Below are 23,064 nucleotides of genomic sequence, written 5' to 3'. Positions count from 1 at the left end.
GGGTTAATCTCCACAATACTTAAAGAACTCATACAACTCAGTTGTATCTGATTACAGAAAACAATCTGATTACAAATGGGCAGATAAACTAAACTGGCATTTTTTCAAAGAAAATATCCACATGGCCAACAGGTACATGAAAAGGTGTTCAACAACACTATTTATCAGGGAAATGCAAATCAAAGCCACAATGATACGACTTTACACCTGTTAGTATGGCCATCAGTGAGAAGACAAAAGAACAAGTGTTGGCAAGAATGTGGAGAAAAGGGAACCTTGTGCACTGTTGGTGGGAATGTAAATTGGTGCAGCTGCTATGGAAAACAGTATGGAGGTTCTTCAGAAAATTAAAAATAGAATTACAAAAAAAAAAAAGGAATTACTGTATGATCCAATAATTCCTCTTCTGGGTATATACAACCAAAGGTTATGAAAACAAGATATTGAAGAGATATATGCACTCCACGTTCACTGCAGCATTATTCACACTAGCCAAAATATAGAAAAAACTTAAGTGTCTGTCAGTGGGTGAATGGATTAAAAAGTGGCATATGGTACATAGTACATGCAGTAGAATGTTACTCAGCTGTGAGAAAGAAGAAAATCTTGCCATTTGCAACATGGATGGACTTGAGGGCATTAGGCTAAGTGATATAAGTCTGACAAAGACAAATAATGTATGATATCACTTATATGTAGAATCCAAAAAAATCTAAATTCATAAAAACAGTAGAATGGCAGTTGCTAGGGGCTGGGAGGGTGGAGGAATAGGAGACATATTGTATAACGGTATAAACTTGCAACTTGTAGATAAATAATTCTTGGAGATCGAATGCACAGCACAGTGATAACAGACAGCAATATTATAAACATCAAACTTGCTAAGAGACTAGATCTTAATTCCTACCACAAAAAAGAAATGATAATTATGTGATGTGTTAAGAGGTGTTAAAAATACTATAATGTGAATATTACAATATATAAATTTATCAAATCAACATGTTGTATGCCTTAAATTTATACAATGTAAATGTCAAATACATTTCAATTCAAAAAGAGAACTAAAGGAAATCAGAACATCACATGAACAAGAAGGAATGTCAACAAAGAGAAATTATAAGAAGAAACCAAACAGAAATACTGGAGCTGAAAAGTACAATAGCAAAAATTTTTTAAATTTACTAGAGGAGTTCAACTGCAGATTTGAGCAGACAGAAAATAGAATCAGTGAACTTAAAGATAATGTCACTGAATTTATCCAGTCTAAGGAGCAGAAAGAAAAAGAATAAGGAACCCAAGAGACCTGTGAATCACCATGAAGCATACCAACATACACATCACAGAAGTCTCAGAGGGAGATGAGACAGATAAAGGGTAGAAAAAAAATATTTAAGGAAATAATGGCCAAAATTTCCCAAATTTGATGAAAGACATGAAACTACACTTCTAAGAAGCTCAACAAGTTCCAAGCAGGATAAACTCAAAAAGATCCACATTGAGGTACATTATAGCCAAATCATCAAAAGCCAAAGAATCTTGAGAGCAGTGAGGAGTGACTCATCATATACAAGGGAGCCTCAATAATATCAACAGCTAATCTCAGAAACCATGGAGGTCAGAAGGCATGGGCTGACACATTTCAAGTGCTGAAAGCAAAAAACAAACCTGTCAACTAAGAATTTTACATATAGCAAAATTATCTCTCATGGATAAAGAAGAAATTAAGGTATTCCCAAATAAACCAAAGCTAAGAAAGTTTGTTACCACCAGACCTACCCTACAAGAATCCTTCAGGCTAAAACAAAAGGACATTAGAGAGTAACTGAAAAAGGAAGGAAGGAAGGAAGGAAGGAAGGAAGGAAGGAAGGAAGGAAGGAAGGGAGGGAGGGAGGGAGGGAGGGAGGAAGGAAGGAAGGAAGGAAGGGAGGAAGGGAGGAAGGGAGGAAGGGAGGAAGGGAAGAAGGGAGGAAGGGAGGAAGGGAGGGAGGAAGGGAGGAAGGGAGGGAGGGAGGAAGGAAGGGAGGAAGGGAGGAAGGAAGGAAGGAGAACGAAGGAAGGAAGGAAGGAGAACAAAAAGTGAATGAACGAACACTACTGAAGGTTAACTACACAAGTAAATACAAAAGCCAGTATTATAGTACTGGTTTGTAACTCCTTTTTTCCCCTATATAATTTAAAAAACAAATTCATAAAACAATGATTATGAATTTGTTAAGAGACTTACAGGTATAAAGATGTAATTTATGACAGTAACAAGGCAAAACAGAGACAGAAATGTATAGGAGCAAAGTGCATACTATTAAAACTAAATTCGTATTATTCAAACTAAGTTGTTGGAAGTTTAAGATGTTAATTGTAATCCCTCAAGTAATCACTAAGAAAATAAGCAGTAACCAAAAGAGAGCTGGGGTGGATATACTATCAAAGATATTTTAAGTCAAAAAAAATTTACAGGAGATGAAGAAGGATGTTATATATTGATAAAAGGTTCAATTCATCAAGGTTTAACAATTATAAACATATTTACACCTAACAATAGAGCCCCAAAACACATGAAGCAAAAATGGACAGAACTAAAGGGAGAAATAAATAGGTCTACATTAAGAAATTGAGACTTCAATACACATTTTCAAAAATTTCTTGAAAAATAAGACAGAAGATCAATAAGGAAACAGAGGACTTGAAAAACCCTTTAAACCAATTAGACATATACATAACACATCACGCAACAACAGCAGAATATATATTTTCCACAATGGACATGGAGCGTTCTCCAACTTAGATCATATATCAGGTCATAAAACAAATCTTTTTTTTTTTTTTAAAGATTTTTTATTTATTCATTTGACAGAGAGAGAGAGACAGCCAGAGAGAGAGGGAACACAAGCAGGGGGAGTGGGAGAGGAAGAAGCAGGCTCCCAGCGGAGGATCCTGACATGGGGCTCGATCCCAGGACCCTGGGATCACGCCCTGAGCCGAAGGCAGACGCTTAACAACTGAGCCACCCAGGTGCCCCATAAAACAAATCTTAATAAATTTAAAGACTGAAATCTTACAAAGTATGAAAAAAAGTATAAAGAAAAAAAGACTGAAATCACTAAAATCAGAGATGAAAGAGGAGACATTACTGACTTTACAGAAATAAAAATTATAAGAATACTATGAACAATATGGATGTGTGTGTACACCAACATATTGGATAACCTAGTTAAAATGGACAAATTCCTAGAAACACGAACTGCAAAGACTAACTCAAGAAGAAATAGAAGGTCTATATAGTCCTATAACAAGTCAGGGGATTGAAACAGTAATCAAAAACTCCAAACAAAGAAAAACCGAGGACTAGATGGGTTTACTGGTGATTTCTATTAAATGTTTACAGAATTAACACAATCCTCAAACACTTCCAAAAAACTGAAAAGGAGAGACACTTCCTAACTCAGCCTATGAGCCTAGCAATACCTTGATAATGAAGCCAGACAAACGCAGTACAAAGAAAACTACAGATCCCTAACCTTTATGAATGTATATGGAAGAAAATACTTGTAAACCACAGATCTTAAAACAGTATCCAGAAAATATGAAGAATTCCTAGAATTCAACAGAAAGATAACCCAATTAAATAATGAACAAAGGATGTGAATAGATGTTTTTCTGAAGAAGATACACAAATGACATGTAAGCACAAAAAAGATGTTCAACATCATTGGTCATTAAGGAAATCAAAGTTAAAACCACAATAAAACATCACTCCACACCTACTAGGATGGTTATTTAAAAAAAAAAAAAAGGAAAATAACAACTGTTGGCGAGGATGTGGAAAAATCAGAACTCTAATGCACTGCTGATAGGAATGTAAAATGAACGATGAAGCCATTGTAGAAAAGTTTGGAAATTCCTGAAAAAGTTAGAAAGAATTATTGTTTGATTCAGCAACTCTACTTCTGAGTATTTACACAAAGGAACTGAAAGCAGGGACTCGAGTAGATATTTGTACACCAATGTCATAGTACCATTATTCACAATAGCCAAAAGACAGAAACAACCCAAACGTATATGAATATACGTGTACACACACACACACACACACACACACACACACACACACACACACCATACACATATGGAATATTATTCAGTCTTAATAAAGGAAGCAAAATCCTTTAATGTATATAGTATGGATGAACCTTGAGGACATTATGCTAAGTGAAATAAACCAGAGACAAAAGGCCACATACTGTATGATTCTACTTTACAGAGACAAAAAGTAGATTAGAGGTTATTAGGGGCTGGGGAGATGGGAGAATTAGGAGTATTAATGAGTACAGAGTTTCTGCTTGGGGTGATGAAAATGTTTGGAAATAGGGGTGATGGTTGTACAACATTATGACTGTAACTAAAACCACTGAACTGTATATTTAAAAATGGTTATAATGGTAAATTTTTGGTCATAAATAATTTACTACTTCCTCAAAATAAAAAAAAAGGCTTTAAGTTTCATTAACTATTTTCAGGTGTTTGTGGGGGAAAGGGATGCAGATAAGAGTAAGATATCTCTAAAGAGAAACCAGGTACCCTCAGCCTAAAGATACTCTTCTATATTCCATAACCTAGAAGAAAGATATAAATGGCCAATATCATAGATCTAAAGGATCAGATAGTATTTAGACATACTTGTAAAGGGAAATAGAGAAATGTCCTCATGGAAGAGAGATGGCAGACAAGAGGTCAGATGCAGGGGCTACTTGTGGGGGCCTGCCAAAGCCTGCTTAGGACAGTGTTAGGTATAATTGTGCTGCCATTACTGGCTCTATGAAAATCTGATATTGGGTTTGGGACAAGAACCCTTGACTAACTGTATGCCTGTTAATCTCAAGTTACTGAAAACGTATTTAACTTAGGAGGCAAAAATAGCTGTCACCAGATCATCTCTTTAAAAGTGGATGTATTTCCTCTCCCTTTAAATCTGGGTTGGCCCAATGATGCTGGTAATCAACAGTATGGGGCCTAAGTCACATTGTGGTAGGCAGTCTCTCAGATGACTCCCAAAGGTCACTATCTACTGATATTCAGTCTTGCATAATCCCTTCCCCTTTGGGGTGGGGTGGACTTGACTCTCTTCTAAGACTAGGTACAAGGGCTGTGGCTTCCATCTCAAGGGGTTCTCTGTCTCTGTGATCACTCTACTGGGGGAAGCAAGCTGACATGTGAACAGCCCTACAGAGAGGCCTATGTGGCATGGTGAGGAACTGTGGCCCTACGACCAACAGCCTGTGAGGAACTGAAGCCTGCCAAAACCACACGGTAAACCTGGCTGTGGATCTTTCAACCTCAGTTGAGTCCTGAATGATTACATCCCCAGCTGATACCTTAACTGCAGCTTTATGAGATAATGTGAGACAAAGAGGTACCCAGCTAAGTCACTTTTAGATTTCTGACCTACAGAAACTGTGCAATAACTGCTTGTTGTTTTCAGCCACTAAGTTTTGTGGTTATTTATTACACAGAAACAGATAATGAATATAAGATGTGCCAGGACTTCTAAGCCCAAATCTTTGTTCCCTTCCTCTTAGAGCCCAGCCTTGCACGCTATGAGATGTGCAAGTCATCTGGAAAAGAACCAAGGTGCTCATGTCGACAGTATGAACTGAGCACCTGCTACTGGCCAGAACTGAGACTCCAGACAAGCCAACCTAGTCAGCTGACAGCCATTTAAGCCCCCCCCCCCCCAGCTAAGGCTGTAGACATCACGAAACAGAAATGAGCCATCCCTTCTATGCCCTGCTGAATTTCTGACCCACAGAATCACTAAGAAAATAAAATCGTTGTTCTATTAAGCTACCAAATCTTGGTGTGGTGTGTTACACAACAAGAAATAACCAAACAATCACTAATTAGCAGGATTTGCAATAAGAGGTAACAGAGCACACAGGGTCTAGATCTGGGGCTTCTGGACTGGTATACCAAACATCAGTGATTCATTCATAAATAGTGGACAAACTGGACAACTGGATGCTCAGAGAGGGAGAGGATGGGAGGAGGGGATAAAGAAACATATCCCACCACCACTATCTAAAACCCTAAATCTACCAGTTAATGTCTTGGAAATGTGAGCTATTAGTCAGAGACAACAGTTTAAGCCAGGCTGACCAAAGAATAAAAAATTCCCTGTGTTATGTGCTGTTGGAATTAGAAATACTTAAACTAAAAGACTCCATAAAAGCAGCATCTTAGTTGCTAAGGAAAGCAGCATCAATGTTTTCTAGCACTAGTGATCTGCTCACCCGAAGGGGAAGAATCTGCCAAATCCTTGCCTCTAATCTAAAAGAGGAAAGTTTTACCAAATCGAATAGATTATAGCAATGTCAAATATTCACAGAAAAGAACAGAACTAATCATATGAAAGTTACATTGATAAAGAGTTAACATTGCAACAAACTAAAAACAGACTTTGTGACAGACAGCAGATGATGAGTAGTCTAGACTAGACCACTTTGGAGAAGGTTTCCTGCCTCAGAAAAAAGTCTGTGAAGTGTCTAACTTTACAATAAAGGCAGTCAAGCTTCCAGACCTCACGGGAATATTATTAGGAGCCACGTGACATAACACTATTCCTCTTCCCAAGCAGAAGCGCACAGTCGTAACTCCCAATATCCAAAAACTAAGAGGAACAAGAATGGGGAGAAAAAGCAACAAATGTGTGTCGACATTAGCAAGGCTGTCCTCTGGGACGCTCATGTGCCTATTTCTGAGACACAAGGCGACTCACTAGCAAGGACCTGGGAAGAGCAACAGCACTTGCCAGATGCTGTCCCTCAAAGGCCAACAAGCTACTACCCACCCGGATCACTAGCTCCGGCCTAAGAAACCTCACCATAAATCCAGCTGCTGGCGAGATCCAAACAGTGGAAACTCACTAGTGGCTTATTCAGGAACACTTGAAAAACGTGCCTTAATTAAACAGTCATGAGATACCAAGGGAGGGATGAGTATAATGCACTCGATATGCAAAGTACTACAATCTGGTACCTGATTCATCTACAAATGAGTAAATGTCAAGTCAGGGAATAAAGAGTCCTGAGAGGAGCTGGGCAACAATGTCTCCACAGTCCAGTGGCAATACAGACACCAATTAGCAAGCACTTAGCTAATTTCTTATCTAGCATCATCAATGCTAGTCTGATTAATAATGATGCTAAAATTAAGAAAATCCTGGTAGCAAAGCAGTATTTTATGTTGTATCTATTGTCTTTAAAAAGAAAGATATTAGCCACCACCATGATAAAATCCTGTGGGAACATGAACCAAAAAAAAAAAAGAAGGATGTATAACTGTTAGAATACTGAGGTGTGAGAAGCAGAGGAATATACAGAACCCTAACAATGTGCATTTAATTAGGGGGTAATTTATTAAAAGAGAAATTATGTAAAGGGATGAGACAGGAAAAAAGAGCACACCATCTCTTCCCTTCCTTTCTGAGAAGTGCTATGCACACGCGCATGTGCAGCACAGACCTGTTTGCCTTTCTTTGGCAGGCTTCCTGTGTCCATCAGCAAACAGATAAGCCAACACGAGGAAAAGCTTTCCTAGGCATTTCGGTAAGGATTATGAGTCCATTACCAGACAGATCTAGTTACAAATGCACACTTCTTTCCACCTAGATTATCATGCAAAGAATAAAACTACACTCACCTTAAATTAAGGGAGAAAGGGTTGCAGCCTGGAATACAGGTGAGGTTTCTGGGGTCCAATAAGTAAATCTAAGCCATCTGTAGTTTAATGAAACCAAACGACTGTTATTTTCTGCCCACATATCACTAAACACTGGCTCTGAGGTACCAGACCATAAATTTCGGTCCTGGGAAACCATATAAGGTACAGGCATGTTGATGTTTTTTTCACTGGTTGGAACTATAGATGTAGCCTTAGAATCATATTCTGAGCATCATGATTTAGAATGATCTCATCTCCACAGGGACTTGTTTACTCACTCTATGTTGTTTTTTTTTTTTTAAAGATTTTATTTATTTATTTGACAGAGATAGAGAAAGCCAGCGAGAGAGGGAACACAAGCAGGGAGTGGGAGAGGGAAGAAGCAGGCTCATAGCAGAGGAGCCTGATGTGGGGCTCGATCCTATAACGCCAGGATCACGCCCTGAGCCGAAGGCAGACGCTTAACCACTGTGCCACCCAGGCGCCCCATACTCACTCTATGTTTAAGGCTTAAGGTTTACTCACCCTGTATATTTACCTTCTTCCCTTCCCTCTTCTGTGCCTGTTTAATGGGTTTAAACAAAATGGCTAACAATCTCTGACTTCAGTGATTTCTGTCATCAACCATTCGGACATTTTCCTCATGTCTCACCACCACTGTGTGATCTATCAGCCTTGTACAATTCTTGGCCAATGGCCATATTAATTTTCTACTTGAAAGAACATAAATAGAATACCGCTTATGACGAAGGTACTAGGGGGAGCTTGGGGAATAGCTGTTCGTCTTGATGCATAGCAATTAGCTTGGCAAACAGAAACAGTAACATGATTGGATCTGATACCTAGCCAAAATTGCCAAAAGAAAAAAAATCATTCTGTCAGGGGTATTAAGTGGCTTTTTAAACAGTAGCTATCAATAGTTATATTTGCCCTTTTGGAAATGGTACGGGCAGTGTAACATCAGAGATCTCCGGTTTCCATGGTGATTATTAGTGATGGCATTTCAAATGTTGTAGTTAGGTTCTATGGTATGATCACCTGCACTTTACACCATACGACAGGGAAAGAAAAAACTGCTTCACCTTGACAGAAAGAATGTTCATCACCCACAAAAACATCATTGCTTTTAAGTTGATACGATTTGTTAATCTTAAGCAGATGTATGTTGATAGAAGCTACATGAGTAAGTTGGGGAGAGACACTAAAGCACTTGGATGTAACGGGGACTAATTAATTGCTTGGATATTTAGCAGTAATTAACTGCCTACACATTATTTTGTAAACTGGTTGCTCTTATCCTATCGATTTACCCATTTTTGTATGTAGAAAAAGATTACTTTCTTATTCCGAGGCAATTAATCATGAGTTGAGATGTAAGTAGAGAGAAAAATTTATCTTCCTCTGCAGTTACGGATAATTTGTGGGGTAAAGACTGAGGCAGGCGTGCAGCCCGACAGCAACACTCCTCAGCGACAGGGCAGCTTCTTGTACTCCCTGGCCTCTCAGCACTGGGTCCTGGAACTCAGGAGGCCTTCAACACGCTTGGTAATTTTGATGTTGGTGAAGCCAAACGTTTCATTTTTGCTTCAATTTTCACATTTAGAGTTGACGGTTAACTTTAAAACACAGTTTACTAAGACAAAGATACAGACTTAAAAAAACAGGATGAATAATCTTAAAAGTCTAAGAAAGTGCTTCATTTGACTCCAATAAACAAGAAAATTTTCAATTTTCTCATGTAAGCTATAAAGTTAATCTTTTTTAAAAAAAGGATCAATCAGCTGTAAAATATTCAGTATATACCCTCTAGAAATAAAATCTATTGAGGTAACAGAGATAAAAACCAATTAGTTTTTAATAGGGAAAAATAGAACACATGGAGTCTTTCTGACTAGTGTTTCAAATCAGATCTACTGTGCAGTTAATCATACTGTCTAGAGGCAGAATCAAAGATTATAAATCCAAGTAACAAAAATCTGCTGGCAAGTTGAGGGGAAGTCATAATGAATCCGAATGTAATTAAAAAAACCCTCTACATAAGTGCATTACTCTTACAGTCACAGTAACCAGAATGATAAATGACCTGTCTCTCCCTTGCTCAAGCTACTAGTTATGCCAGGACAGAATATCTAGGCCACCAGTGTGTACCAAAACCAACAGACCAGAACAAGGATGGATTTACAAATCAAGGACAAGGTCAGAAAAAAACACAGGACACTTAGGTCACAAAGTATCACCAAATTGTGACTGAAGTCAATATGCATCCACAAATCATGGACAGGATAACCTACCTATGCGAAACTATATAATTTTTATCATCAAATACCCAATGTACAAGGAGGCAGAACTCAATAACTAATGAAGTTGAAGGGTTTCCTAACATGGTTTCAGAAAAGAATCTACTTAAGATGTAATCAGTAAAACATAATTGGTTACTCTGAGCCCTAAAAGAGATGAAGACACTGAGGCGCAGAGTTCTAGACTCTAGAACTGTGACAGATAACCTACCTCAGTTGTTTTTAGTAAGGAAAGAAAGGTCCATGGAGATCAAGTGAAATTATCCAAGATCACAAGGAGTGCTACTGTCAACACGGGAATGGAATCCAAACCCTCTCCCCGCCACGTGTCTCCTCCTATACAGCCCGTCTAATGACGCACTGTGAGTATGCACAGTTTGCACAAACACCCCTGAGATCGCAGAGTTTTTCATTCCAAGGATCCATTTATGGAGAACAACTGTTTGACTTTTTAAAAAAACGAATTAAAATACACACACACACACATACACACACACACACCCACACCCACTATACTCAAAGTAAAAAATGAACAAACATGGACAAAAGCAACATAAAAGACATGATAATAATACATTAAATCTGCACTACTCAAAGTTCTGCATAATGGACATCTCAGGTGTCTGATTCAGAAACTTAACTGGAACAGTAATATATTTCTAAATTAGAGAAATAAAATGCATCATAGAAAGAGCAAATGTTCTTGGCTTTTTCATTTGAAAGGTGATCAGATGTTGAGTCAAAGAGAAAGTCAAGGCCCTATGTGATTTCCTCAACAGAAAGCAATGGTCCTGCTTATAGACTAGAGTAACAGGAAGTAATGCTTCCTTCCTCCTACAGAACTCACTTTGGTTCAAAAAGACAATCCAGGACTGCTTCTACAGAAACTGGCCAAAAGAAACCCCCTATACAGAAATCTAGTGGTCCTACTGTACTGCTGATAAGGAGAAAGGTTCTTCCCTATTTTAGGAAGTCTCTTACTATTTTAAAAATTCTACAGGCAGATGATCTGAAATTGAGCTATTATTTAGATTATGATAAAAAGCCAGAAAGAGAACAGATGCTGATTTCCACTTAGAAAGACACCCTGCTCATAAAAAACAGTAAGAGCCTCAGCTCTTATGGGCAACTGAATAGAGCCTCAGGCAAGTCAAGGGCCCTCTGTGCATGTAACACTTCTAAAAGAGATAGATATTATGAAGGCTAATGAAATAATGTGGAGAAGTGATAGAATACCAATGCTCTTCAGTTTTAAAATTGATGATGTTCCCACAGATACCAGAAAACCATGTGATTGCACAGCAGACGGTGGGAGCACAGGCACTGCCAGGGCCACAGACTATCTTGACCTTAATGATTTGGAAGAGAATATGAAAAACTTGCTACTCAAAGTGTGGTCTGAAGAAACAATAGGCATAAGTATCACAGAGCTGGTTAGAAATACGACGCTCAAGCCCCATCCCAGACTAAATGAGTCGGAATTTACATTCTTTTTTTTTTTAAATAATATTTTTTCATTATATTATGTTAGTCACCATACAGTACATCCCTAGTTTTTGATGTAAAGTTCCATGATTCATTACTTGAGTATAACACCCAGTGCACCATGCAATATGTGCCCTCCTTAATACCCATCACCAGCCTACATTCTAACAAGATGTCCAGGTGAAGCATGGGCACATTTAAGACTTGAGAAGTACTGTGCTGAAAACACTGGCAGTGCTCTAGGCAAAAGGCACCACTGAAATTTCAGGGGCTCTCAACCCTCCACAGTTGTGTGTAGAAGGAGTCCTGAGTCAGGCTGGCCCTTTCCTGGTACCAGGAAAGGTTGACTTCTGAACAACCACAGGTTAAACAGTTGAGAGGTAAACATTTTTTCATTACAAATATCAGTATCAATCAGGTGAGCCTCATTTAGTTCCCTCTTCTTTAGCGAAATTAAAGATAACAGAGGAAAATATATAAAAAGCTAGCCATGTTAAGAAATGTTTTACTAATCTGTCTGGATTATACCAAAAACCACAGCCAGACTAAATGATTAAGTGAGCCTGGGTCATTACATTTTCATAATTATAATTGTTAATACCTAGGCAAGGGTATTGATTTATTGATTAGCAACAACTTATTGATTTAAAAAAATATATTTCAACTTTCATTTTCAGAAAAGATTATTTAAAAGATCTTAAAAGAAAATAATCTGCCTTTAAGAGAGAATGTTTTCTAATGGGAAAACAAATGCTGGAGGAAAAACAACCAATGTTCTGATCATAGCTTTCTCCCATGTTAGCTTCTGATTGGGAAGAGCACTTTTTGTAAGGATATAGTACTAAAGTGTAGGAGTGAAAGGGTATATATGTTATTTTTGCTCCATTCATACTAGAATTTCCTTTTTATGCCCACTTCCCCAATTACCTGATGTCCAAGACAAAGTATGGGGAAACTTCCAAACAGGGGAAAGCTGTTTCCCAGAAGCAAAGTCACTGAGGACAATATTTAAGGAGCAAAGAACTCTACCTTGAAACATCTCATACTGGCACCTTAGGTTCCATTTTCAGTTTCTGAACAACAATATTGATAATGGCCACATTGGTTTACTTTTTCTTGGATCCTTACCACCAAATTTCATTTTCTCAGACAGAGTAACTGGGCACAAAGTGTAAGAGAAGAAATGACCGTAACTAGTGGGCTAGACAGAGGACTGGTGTGACAGACAGCAAGGAAGACAGGATCCAGATTACTGGTCTTGCCACTCAGAAATGGATGCTTCTGAGATTATGCCACCAAACTGTTTGCAGGAATTCTGTGTTTGACCACAGGTCTTTCACTATTATACTCTGCCCAATTGTGAATAATCATAAATAGGGGCAAGAGAGGCCTGAGATCATTTTAATTGTGATACCAAGTTAAAAATGCGACTGAATCATCAACTCTGTCTTCCTCTAGTTACCTGATATAACAGCTATTTTCCCAGATCCGTGTTCTTCTCTAGCTATTCTTTCTGCCTCCTCCATCAGCAGCATGCCAAATCCCTGGAAAGAGCAAAAGAGGGGTTAGGGAATTAAGAAGGAAGGAAGTCATTAAGAAGGGTCTGCAAAACAAAAAGGCTAATATTCAGTAGTTGCTAAAGTCTGCTAAAATAAGAGTAACAAAAAAAATTATGGGGATAAGAAAAAAGAAACCATTCAATTATACCAAAAATACAATATAGCAGACTAGTAAAAAAGGCAATAATTTTGCAATAAAAGCCATCAAAAGGTATTCTGTGGATGATGCAATCTCATCATAGGAAGGGGGCAATTCCCTCTCAACTTCCGTCTCTTTTTAAATACGCTCTAGGCAATCTCCAGGTGATGAAGTCTGGGGCATCCAATCTTGTCTCAGTCACCCCTCCAATTTCTAAAAGGTTTTTGAAACCAGGCAATATTCTTAAATCACGAAGTTTGGGGTTTATGCTATATCCACCATTAGTGGTTTTAAGCCATTTTCTGGAAATCTGAAAAAGTGAGTTATTTGTTTATTTAGGTTGTTTGTGGGGAGTGGAATAGCATTTCACTATCTATCAGATACAGCTTGCATCTATGAAGAGCTTTAATATTTCACAAGTGCTTTTACATTATCATTGGCTTTGATTTCATAATACATAGTTGAATCATAAGAAATTGCTGGTATTTGACAATTTCTGACTTCCAAAAATAGCAATTTTATTTGGTTCCATCTAATAATATATTCTACTTGACTGAGTCTCAAATTTCTCTCTCAATCCTTTTCCTCTCACACCCAAAAGGGTACAACTTGGAGAGAAAACAACCCTGAACATAAAATATTAGTTCCTCGGTTTTTGTACTTGTCTTACTTGTCCTACTTCCTCTTTCACTGTCTCTTCCTCTGTACCGCCCAACCCATTCTTTTTCACTTTTCCTCCTTTGGGCAATTTTTTTCTCCTTCCTTCATTCCTTCCTTATTAATATATTTTTGAGAGAGAGAGAGAGTGCATGCACTTGTGAGAGTGAGCGGGGGGGGCGGAGAGAGGGAGAGCGAGAATCTCAAGCAGGCTCCAAGATCAGCAAAGAGCACAATGCAGGGCTCATTCTCACGACCCTGAGATCATGACCCGAGCCGAAATCAAGTCAGATGCTTAACTGACTGTGCCACCCAGGCATCCCTGGGCAATTTCTTAATTACAGTCAAAAAGAAATGGAATACAAGATACCTGATGCTGAAATTTAGTAGGATCTCGACTGCTCACAGGGACTACACTTCCATACACATGCAGCTCTCGAACTATGGAAACACCTCCAACCAGTTCAAATCGGAAGGTTTCCTCTGAACACTTTCGTAATCGCAGGAGGCCAATCAATATGTCTTGATCTGGGTCTTCATAAGATAAGAATGTTTCCCAGCCACCATTTGCAACATAATCTCTCCTTACCAATTCAACCTGTTTAAGAAAAATTAAAAAAAAATTTCAATTAGAGAAAAATATTTTTTTAAATTAGAGAACAAAATTCATTGTTTTAAGTGTTTACTTATGTAGGCTAATATATCCAATTAAGGATAAAAAATGAATAATCATGAATTATGTTTCTTTTTACTTGTCTACTCTCACATATCAATGATTTTAAATAAGAGTTCATGCCTTGTTCATGGAATATTATAAAAGGAAAACATATTTGAACTTCATTAACCTTGAGATTCTTGCCGCGATCTGACTTAGTAAATGTTTCTCTGTAATTCAATCTTTGATCCTCCATGAAGGGTCTCTAAGGTAAAATTATACATTATATCACATGTGTAGCTCCTGGGAGCACCACTGAGCCCCAGAACAGTCAGGTAGTTCAACAGTTTCACGTCTAGCCTTTATCTCTTTCACTAAAACCTGCTTTTGGGGGAAAAATGTGTTATTGGTCACTTGTTCCTTGATGGGATTTTAAGAAAGTATGGTATTCCTTTAAAGGGATGAGCCCTTTAAAATATTATGCCTAGTTAGTTATAAGATTTAAACACCAAAGAAAATTCAAGCACTGGAAAGTAGCTTTTGGGGGAAGCTCTTTTGGGAGCAATCTACATAGGCTTTTGACTCTTCAACTCATTGTTCAAGTGGCCCTTGAACTTTGCATCTACATAAGCAATATGTAACAATGTGCACAGAGAAACCTACATATGTGGACATGGTCACACCCAGACACATTCCAAAAATGGGTGGATTGTACCCTTAGTGAGGTGAACAATTCAGACTAATGCTTATGTTTCTTCTCAAACTTAATGTTTGCTAAGTAACTTAATTGCAAAGGAATTTGGAAAAAAAGGTTAACTGTGTTTGGGTCTACTTTTTCCTCACAAGGTCCCAAATGTTAAAAATATCAATGCAGGTATCATCTGGTCTTTCTCAAATGGGGTTCCACAAGAGAGTTAACTTCCCACAGGAAATGTGGCACACAGCTAGGCATTATAGGTATATAGGAGAGGAGTTAACTCATTACGGACATGAATACTTTGGGCATTAAGCTTAAGTTTTGTGGAACCCTGTGGATAAGGTCCCATCTACTCATTTGATTACCACCAATGGGGCAGAATAGCTGTACACACAGAAATAAACATCACATCCAGCTCTACGTGAAGGTAGCCACTAGCTGCATGTGGCTATTTATATTTGAATTAATTAAACGTAAGTAAAATTAAAAACTCAGTTCCTCAGCTGCACTGGCCACTTTTCAAGTGCTTACTAGTCACATATCACATGTGGCTGGTGGCTGACACCATATTGGATGGTGCAGATTATAGAACATTTCTAACCCTGCAGAAACTTCTGGTGGATTGTGCTGATCCAGAATGAAGCTCAGACTTGGTTTTCCTAGCCTGGTTCTTTTACGATTCACCCACCCTCATACTTGCCTTTTCTGTCTTGACATCCGTATCTGATCCTCAAATTAGTCTTTGCTTAGTTTACTTATTAACTTCTAGGGATCAGTCCTGTTGGTTAGAAAGCGTGGGTCCAGGCTTGCCAAAGATATATGAACAGGACCCAGTCTCTCTATAAAATGAAGAAACTAACCTGGTAGGGCCGTACTTTGTGATGAATTTCTTGGATTCCAACCTCTCTGGTTCTTACATCTCGACACTGACAAAAAAAAAAAGGTGGATGAGAGGGGCAAATACAAAACTGGTAACTAATTCAATTTTTACTCACACCTTTCCACCAAACCCTGGGCTGAAAATTCAGTTTGGACATAATTTACAATGAGAGAAAAAGAACTAAATTTAAAAATAAAACCATCTTTAATAAATCTGAGGATGGGGGAAGGAAACAAAGTATAAAGTTAGTACAGTAATGTTTTAAAAACAAGCTTAGAATTCTGAGATCAATATATAATACTCAAAGTAAATAACATATGTCCTAAAATCTGAAAATAGGTTTACCCAGGGGACATAACTATACCTGAAAGTACAATCCAAAACTATGTATATAGAAGAATAAAAAGCAAATTCATAATTTTTTTAAACCTTCACCATTTTATGACAGTTAATATTTTTAGCATCACCATGTTCGTATCATTTTACAAAGGTCAAAAAGAGGGATGCTGAAAGACTGGTGTGGGTTTTTTTTTTGTTTGTTTTTTGTTTTCTTTTCAGAGAAGGGCATTGTGGAAGAAAGGATGGGAAGGAAGGAAGGGTGGAAAAAAGGAAGGAAAAAAGTCTCAGCCGTAGTCACAAGAGTATCACTAGGAGGCACGGAGCTGCCCGCAGATGATACGCACACAGTGCCTGGTCTCTACACGGCCAAGCTCATGTGACGCGACTCTCACTTCCAGTCCACAACCCAGGGTGCATATTACACAGCTTGACATTTATAATTACAAAATTCTTAAAGTATTCTGTTATATGGTATATTTTCCCCTACAGAACAAATTGTAAAATTATTATCCGGATTCTAACATTTTCTACCAGTGAGAAAAGATCATGCTAGGAAATGTGATGATGTCATGCAAGCTATATTACCAAGATAGTATATTTATGAAGTAGTTATATACGTATAGAATTGATGAGAAAAATAAGAGCTCATTATTCAGTTCTATAAAAACAAAGCTATTTCCATGTCCCAGGAACCAGCTGAAGATGATAATGCTTTGCTGATGTAGCAAACAAGGATCACAAGTCTCTGTAATTACAAATCTATTACATTTAGATGTTGTCTTTTAGCTACAGCAGTTCTATATAGTGGTTTGCATGTGAACACGCCATAGTTACACGCCTTTGGAGAGGGGCTATGAGAGAATACCTTTTAGGGGCACGGCAAGGGCAGAGGGAGAGAGTGAAAGAGAATCCCAAGCAGTCTCCATGCCCAGCGCACAAGCCTGGCATAGGGCCCGATCCCAAAACCTTGAGATCACAGGCCAAGCCAAAATCAAGAATCAGAAGCCTAACCTACTGTGCCACCCAGGCACATGGAGAATGCTTTTTAAAAAGCAGACATAGGTATGTGCTTATTTTCTGGCAAAGACATTGCCTATGTGAAGCAGATGTCTTTGGGCTATCACTGAATTTCAGTCTTCCCAGTTTAAGAGAGGCTATCAAGGTTTAAAAGGGACACTGGGTTAAAGATGACAGCCAGACGATGAGATTATCAGGATAACCAGGCCAGGTCAGTCACTTTGGTTATGGTATTCTCAGAAAAGAGAGGGGTTGGAAGACAAGGACAGCTGGAAACTGGGAAGAATAGGCATAGTCTTGTTTGGTGCTACTAATTGCTACTATACATTGGACAAACAATTCCAAGGCAGAGCCCAGGAATCAATGCTCAGGCCTTGACCCCAATCCCGGCATTTTCTCTTTTAGCAGCAATAAGAAAGGGTTTCTAGGGCACTGTGAATTTATGTCATAACCTTAGTGTGATTTAAGAGTCACCTGCAGAGACTGTTGCAGATTCCTGGGCTCTTTTGTACTTTCAGGGTCAGAAGAAAGATGTTTAGTAAATATCTGTGAAAGAAGTAAGTACCTGAACAGACATGGGGGTGGAGTGGGGCACGCGACATTGGAATATGTGGGCAACGCACAGTTTGGTAATCATTTTACACATGTGATCCTTGTTTCTTCAAATGTATGCTCGTATCGTCTATCACGGCTAGTCAAGAATCAAATACCCAGTACTTCAAAAGAAAGAAAAAAAGAAGTACTTCAAAATTAAAAAAGAGAGCTGAGCACACATAGCTGGCATCTGAGTAGGTAAAAAAGCAACCCTTAAATCAGCAAACCTACATTCTTTTAGAAGAAAGCAAACGGGTGCAAGGGATAAGATGCAGCCTTTGCAACCCCTAGTTTCCAGTTCATGTTGCGGAGTAACAATGCGTTCAGTATATGAAACTTTTTGACCAAACTTGTGTCTGTAAGTATGTATCAAAGTTAGTATCAAAATGTTTTGTGCTTCAGATTACTTTGATCTCAACAGTTATGATCAAACTCTTACCTGTATTCCAAGGTCTTTCATTCTTGCAAATGCCAGCTCTCTCAAATTACCATGCTCTACTCCTGAACTGACTAAGGGCATTGGAATATCTCTGCAAAAGAAAGACATTAGCTGTTGTAAAATATAAATCATTCTCCACAGTAGTAAGGCAGGGATATTACAAAAAGGAAACAAAAACCTACAAAGCAGATCAGAAAAGCAGAATATTCTTAACAGGAAGCAAGGTTCAGGGCTTCTCTGTCCCTGTTTTCCCATCCATGAAATCATGATTTTCACCTACCACTCAGGGTTTTTGTGAGAAACACCCGATGAAAATCACTTTATAAGATTACAAAGTGTAAAATAAATGTCTGAACCATCAGTAATGATTTTTGGCTGAAGACATATATTTGCACTAAGAGAAACAAGAAATACAACTGTCTTTTTAAATAAAATCCAATTTGTTTAAAGAGGAGAAATAACAATTATTATTAATGCACTGCTTTATTAATAGCTTATAATAAACACTTGCCCATACAGTTGCTGAATGATAAGTAACCAGGAAGCTCAAAAGCCTGGCTCAACCAACAACTGGACTCAAAGAATACTCCCCCGCCCCTCCCCATTTCCTAGAAATCTAAATTAGAAGTGACTCTGCATTAGAAGATTAACAGCTTGACTAAAGTTAAGAGGAGATAAATTTTATTCCCTGGCATTAATACAGCATAAAGTGCCAGGCATCAAGGAGATTTCAATCAAAAGTTGAAGTTATAAGCTCTATTTCAGTAGCTCCCAAAACCCTCTTCTAGACAAAAATCTGAAGATAAAAGTTAAAAAAAATCTGAAGAATATGCCTAGCACATCTGTTTCCTATTCAAAGACAAGTCCCCAATTTGTTTTGTCTAATATCTGGTTCATTAGAAGAAAGATTTGAAGAACATACCAAATATCTTCTCATTTGCTCTTGAATCAACTCATGTTAAGTATATACAATTAGCTAATTCACCCTTTCGATTCTAATAAGATTATTTCTCACTCACGCAAAAGTATCAAAAGCCCATCAATTAGCATTAAAAGCTATACACAGTGAATCTGTTAGGCTCTGGAAGCCAGTAGAGTTTCCATTAGACATTACATAAAGCAACGATAAGTCAAAATTCTTTAAGACAATGACACACCAGGGAGTTCAGAATGAGAGTGATATTAAAGAATATATTTTAGAGTGATTAGTTAATATATATGGTTTACTTACAGTTTTTAGTGAAAAAAAAAGTTTCTATCTTTGGAACTATAATTTCTTTAAATCAAATACATTTTAAATTAGATGCATGGGTGCCTGGGTGGTATAGTTGGTTAAGTGTCCGTCTCTTGGTATCAGCTCAGGTCATGATCTCAGGGTTGTGAGATCGAGCCCTGCATGGGGCTCTGAGCTCAGCGAGCAGTCTGCTTGTGACTCTCCCTCTCCCTCTGCCGCCTCACACACTCTCTCTCTCTCAAACAAATAATCTTAAAAAAAAATTAATTAGTAATCAGAGGCAACTAAATGAAGGTTAGTGAATTAAAAAAAAATGGTTTATTTCAGCAAGGAATGCACAAATATACTGTCCTAAATATTTTACTGTTTCATTTTATATAAGCCAAAGTTCAAGTCTTCTAAATGCCCTTTTATACCCTGAAACATTTTTTAAGGTTTTATTTTAGAGAGAGAGAGAGAGCGCATGCGAGTGCATGAGTGGGGGGAGGGGCAGAGGGAGTGGGAGACCCCACTCAGTGCAGAGCCTGATGTGGGGCTTTGGGGCTCGATCTCAGGACCCTGAAATCATGACCTGATCTGAAGTCAGATGCTTAACCAACTGAGACACGCAGGCACCCCATTTACCCTGAGACATTTTATAAATAACTCACAAATACATGTACTTTCATGACTTAAAGGTAAAGATTAAAATCCTGCGATATATAACATTAATCTGATAAAATCAGTGGCAATCACTGTTAGTACCCATCATAGGACAGATACATTTGATTCTAGTTATTCACTGCACTTAAATTCTATAAAGTGCCATGGGCACTGTAGTCACAATTATTCAAACACTGCTCTTACAGAGAATACAGGGTTAGGTTTCTGTGAGCCTTAGTCACATTTTCTTCAACTGATCAATACAGAACCCTGTTTTATGTTTATTTCATGTAAAGACACTTTACTTAACATATATCTGATTCATTAACATAATACTTGTGGCTAGCAGCGGTATAATTCATGCCTTAATGAAGCTCATCTAATATTTATTTTCTTCAGAAGGCTCATTACAGCTTTTTTTTTTTTAAGATTTTATTTATGTATTCAACAGAGAGAGAGAGAGAGAGAGCCAGCGAGAGAGCGAACACAAGCAGGGGGAGTGGGAGAGGAAGAAGCAGGCCCCCAGCAGAGGAGCCCGATATGGGGCTCGATCCCAGGACTCTGGGATCCCGCCCTGAGCCAAAGGCAGACGCTTAACGACTGAGCCACCCAGGCTCCCCTCATTACAGCTTTCTTGTGCTTAGGAATGCTAGACAGCACCTCAGCACTATGGGGCCATTTTAAACAGCAAAATCAACACAAAGCACAAAAATGTGAAAACTGGGTTATTCAGAGGATTGCAAAAAAGGACACCTGTTTACAGTATGAGAGCTCAACAAGTACACAGTATCAGAACAATACCTTGTTCCTCATCAACCCTCCAGCTACTAGTCTAACATACACCGATGACACCTGTTCCACCATCCCTATTATGACCGTCAAACTGGTGATTATCTATCATTCCTTCTGCATTTATTAGTTGGGCTTGTACTGCAATGAAGAACTTTCTCTTCTACACTTATTTATTCACTTATGAACTCATGGATTCCTTTTTTATTCAAAGAATTGTAACCTGATGCTAATGTTATTTATTTTGTTGCTTAAATTAGATTTGGCCAGTGGGTATGTATTCAGGCTGGTTTCTGGGTCCTTTTGACATGTCCTCATTCTCTGAATATTTCCTTACTTTCTGGAACAACAAGACGTTCCAGGTTTATTTTGTATGTTTGCTGCCCCAGCCATTTTTCCAAGCAGCCCTGATTACTTTTACTGGGGAATGGTATTTAGAAATCAAGATCTGGGCATTCACTGTGCTCATCACTACTGAGGTGTCATTGCCTCCAGACTCTCTCAGTGTAAACAACCAAGAAATTTATGTATATACATACACATTTGTATGTGAATATGTGTTCATACATGCACGCATGTAAACATACATCTATAACTATTTCTACATGTAAATTTTAAAAATCTGTGAGTTCATGCTGACAATTACAGTTCTAATCCAGTGTTCAATTTTCTACCTTTCAATGTTTATACATCCCTTCAGACAGTGAGAAATCTGGCTCTCTTATCTTTAGTATATTTACTTATTTGCTAAATCAAACAGTTTTTTGCTCAATGTAACCAATCTCCTAACTACTCAAGCTGCCACCACTGCACTCTCTTACCCTTACTCTCCATTTCTTCAGATGACAGACATGCTGTGGTCAATGCCTCCGTAGGCGATGGGAAGGAGAGATGGGAAGGGAAAGGAAGATGGGCTCTCTACAAATATTTTAAATAATGAACCAGTACATTTTTTTTAAAGATTTTATCTTTATTTATTTGACACAGAGAGATAGCCAGTGAGAGAGGGAACACAAGCAGAGGGAGTGGGAGAGGAAGAAGCAGGCTCCTAGCAGAGGAGCCTGATGTGGGGCTCAATCCCAGAACACTGGGATTACGCCCTGAGCTGAAGGCAGACGCTTAACGACTGCGCCACCCAGGTGCCCCATGAACCAGTACTTTTAAAAGACACTAAAATTTTCAAAGGAAGTAAACTCTCTAAGGCATTGGTTTTATCATATAGTGTTGTTACGTAAAATTATATGACAGAAATAATTACCAACAGGGCTGGCTAATAATTTGTGGGGCCTAGTACTATGACAATAGCCTCTTGTTAAGAAATTGTTAATAATTTTAAGATGGTGAAAGCAAAGCATTAAGCCAAGTTCAAGGCCCTATGAGACTACACAGGTCACACTTCCCAGAAGCTGGCTCTGATTACTGTGAAGCACAAGTCAGAGAGGACCTGATAATAAAGGACTTTATAATGATGCTGACAATTCATAAATATCCTTAAATTTATGTCTATCACTACAAAAATGCAACATGTTTATTTTTAAAGATTTTGTTTATTCATTTAAGAGAGAGAGTGTGTGCATGCACAAGTGAGTACAGCTGGGGGGGAAGGGCAGAGGGAGAGGCAGACTCCCTGCTGAGCAGGGAGCCCTGACGATGTGGGGCAACCGAGATCATGACCTGAGTGGAAGGCAAACGCTTAACTGACTGAGCCACCCAGGTACCCTGCAACATGGTTTTAATAGTCTTTGGCAGTGACATGCTTGGAGTATACCAGATGTGAGTTCTTCCTCATTAAGGAATAGAAATGTGGCAAACTCCACTTTCAGTGATAAGGTCTTTTTCAATGAAAACAAAGGGAAAGAATTCTATATATCCTGAGGATCTTCTATGTGCAAAGTAGTGCATTAAGCAATCTGGAATATATAAACAGA

The 23,064-nt window shown here is 38.3% G+C and overlaps 1 protein-coding gene across 1 annotated transcript in view; it reads right to left on the bottom strand.

Moving 5' to 3' along the window:
- Window positions 1-23,064, bottom strand: part of ELP3 (elongator acetyltransferase complex subunit 3) — a 102,448-nt gene that overhangs the window by 12,774 nt on the left and 66,610 nt on the right. Inside the window, exons 11-14 of the mRNA XM_002914410.4 lie at window positions 18,472-18,562; window positions 16,063-16,128; window positions 14,221-14,448; window positions 12,958-13,039 (exon numbers count right to left, since the gene is read on the bottom strand). Coding sequence (XP_002914456.1) covers window positions 12,958-13,039; window positions 14,221-14,448; window positions 16,063-16,128; window positions 18,472-18,562 — 467 coding nt within the window. The remainder of the gene's footprint in view (window positions 1-12,957; window positions 13,040-14,220; window positions 14,449-16,062; window positions 16,129-18,471; window positions 18,563-23,064) is intronic.

The sequence above is a fragment of the Ailuropoda melanoleuca genome, chromosome 5, assembly GCF_002007445.2.
Source record: "Ailuropoda melanoleuca isolate Jingjing chromosome 5, ASM200744v2, whole genome shotgun sequence".
Classification (NCBI taxonomy): Eukaryota; Metazoa; Chordata; class Mammalia; order Carnivora; family Ursidae; genus Ailuropoda; species Ailuropoda melanoleuca.
Note: the sequence above shows the minus strand (reverse complement) of the source record. Positions and strands in the feature narration are given on the sequence as shown.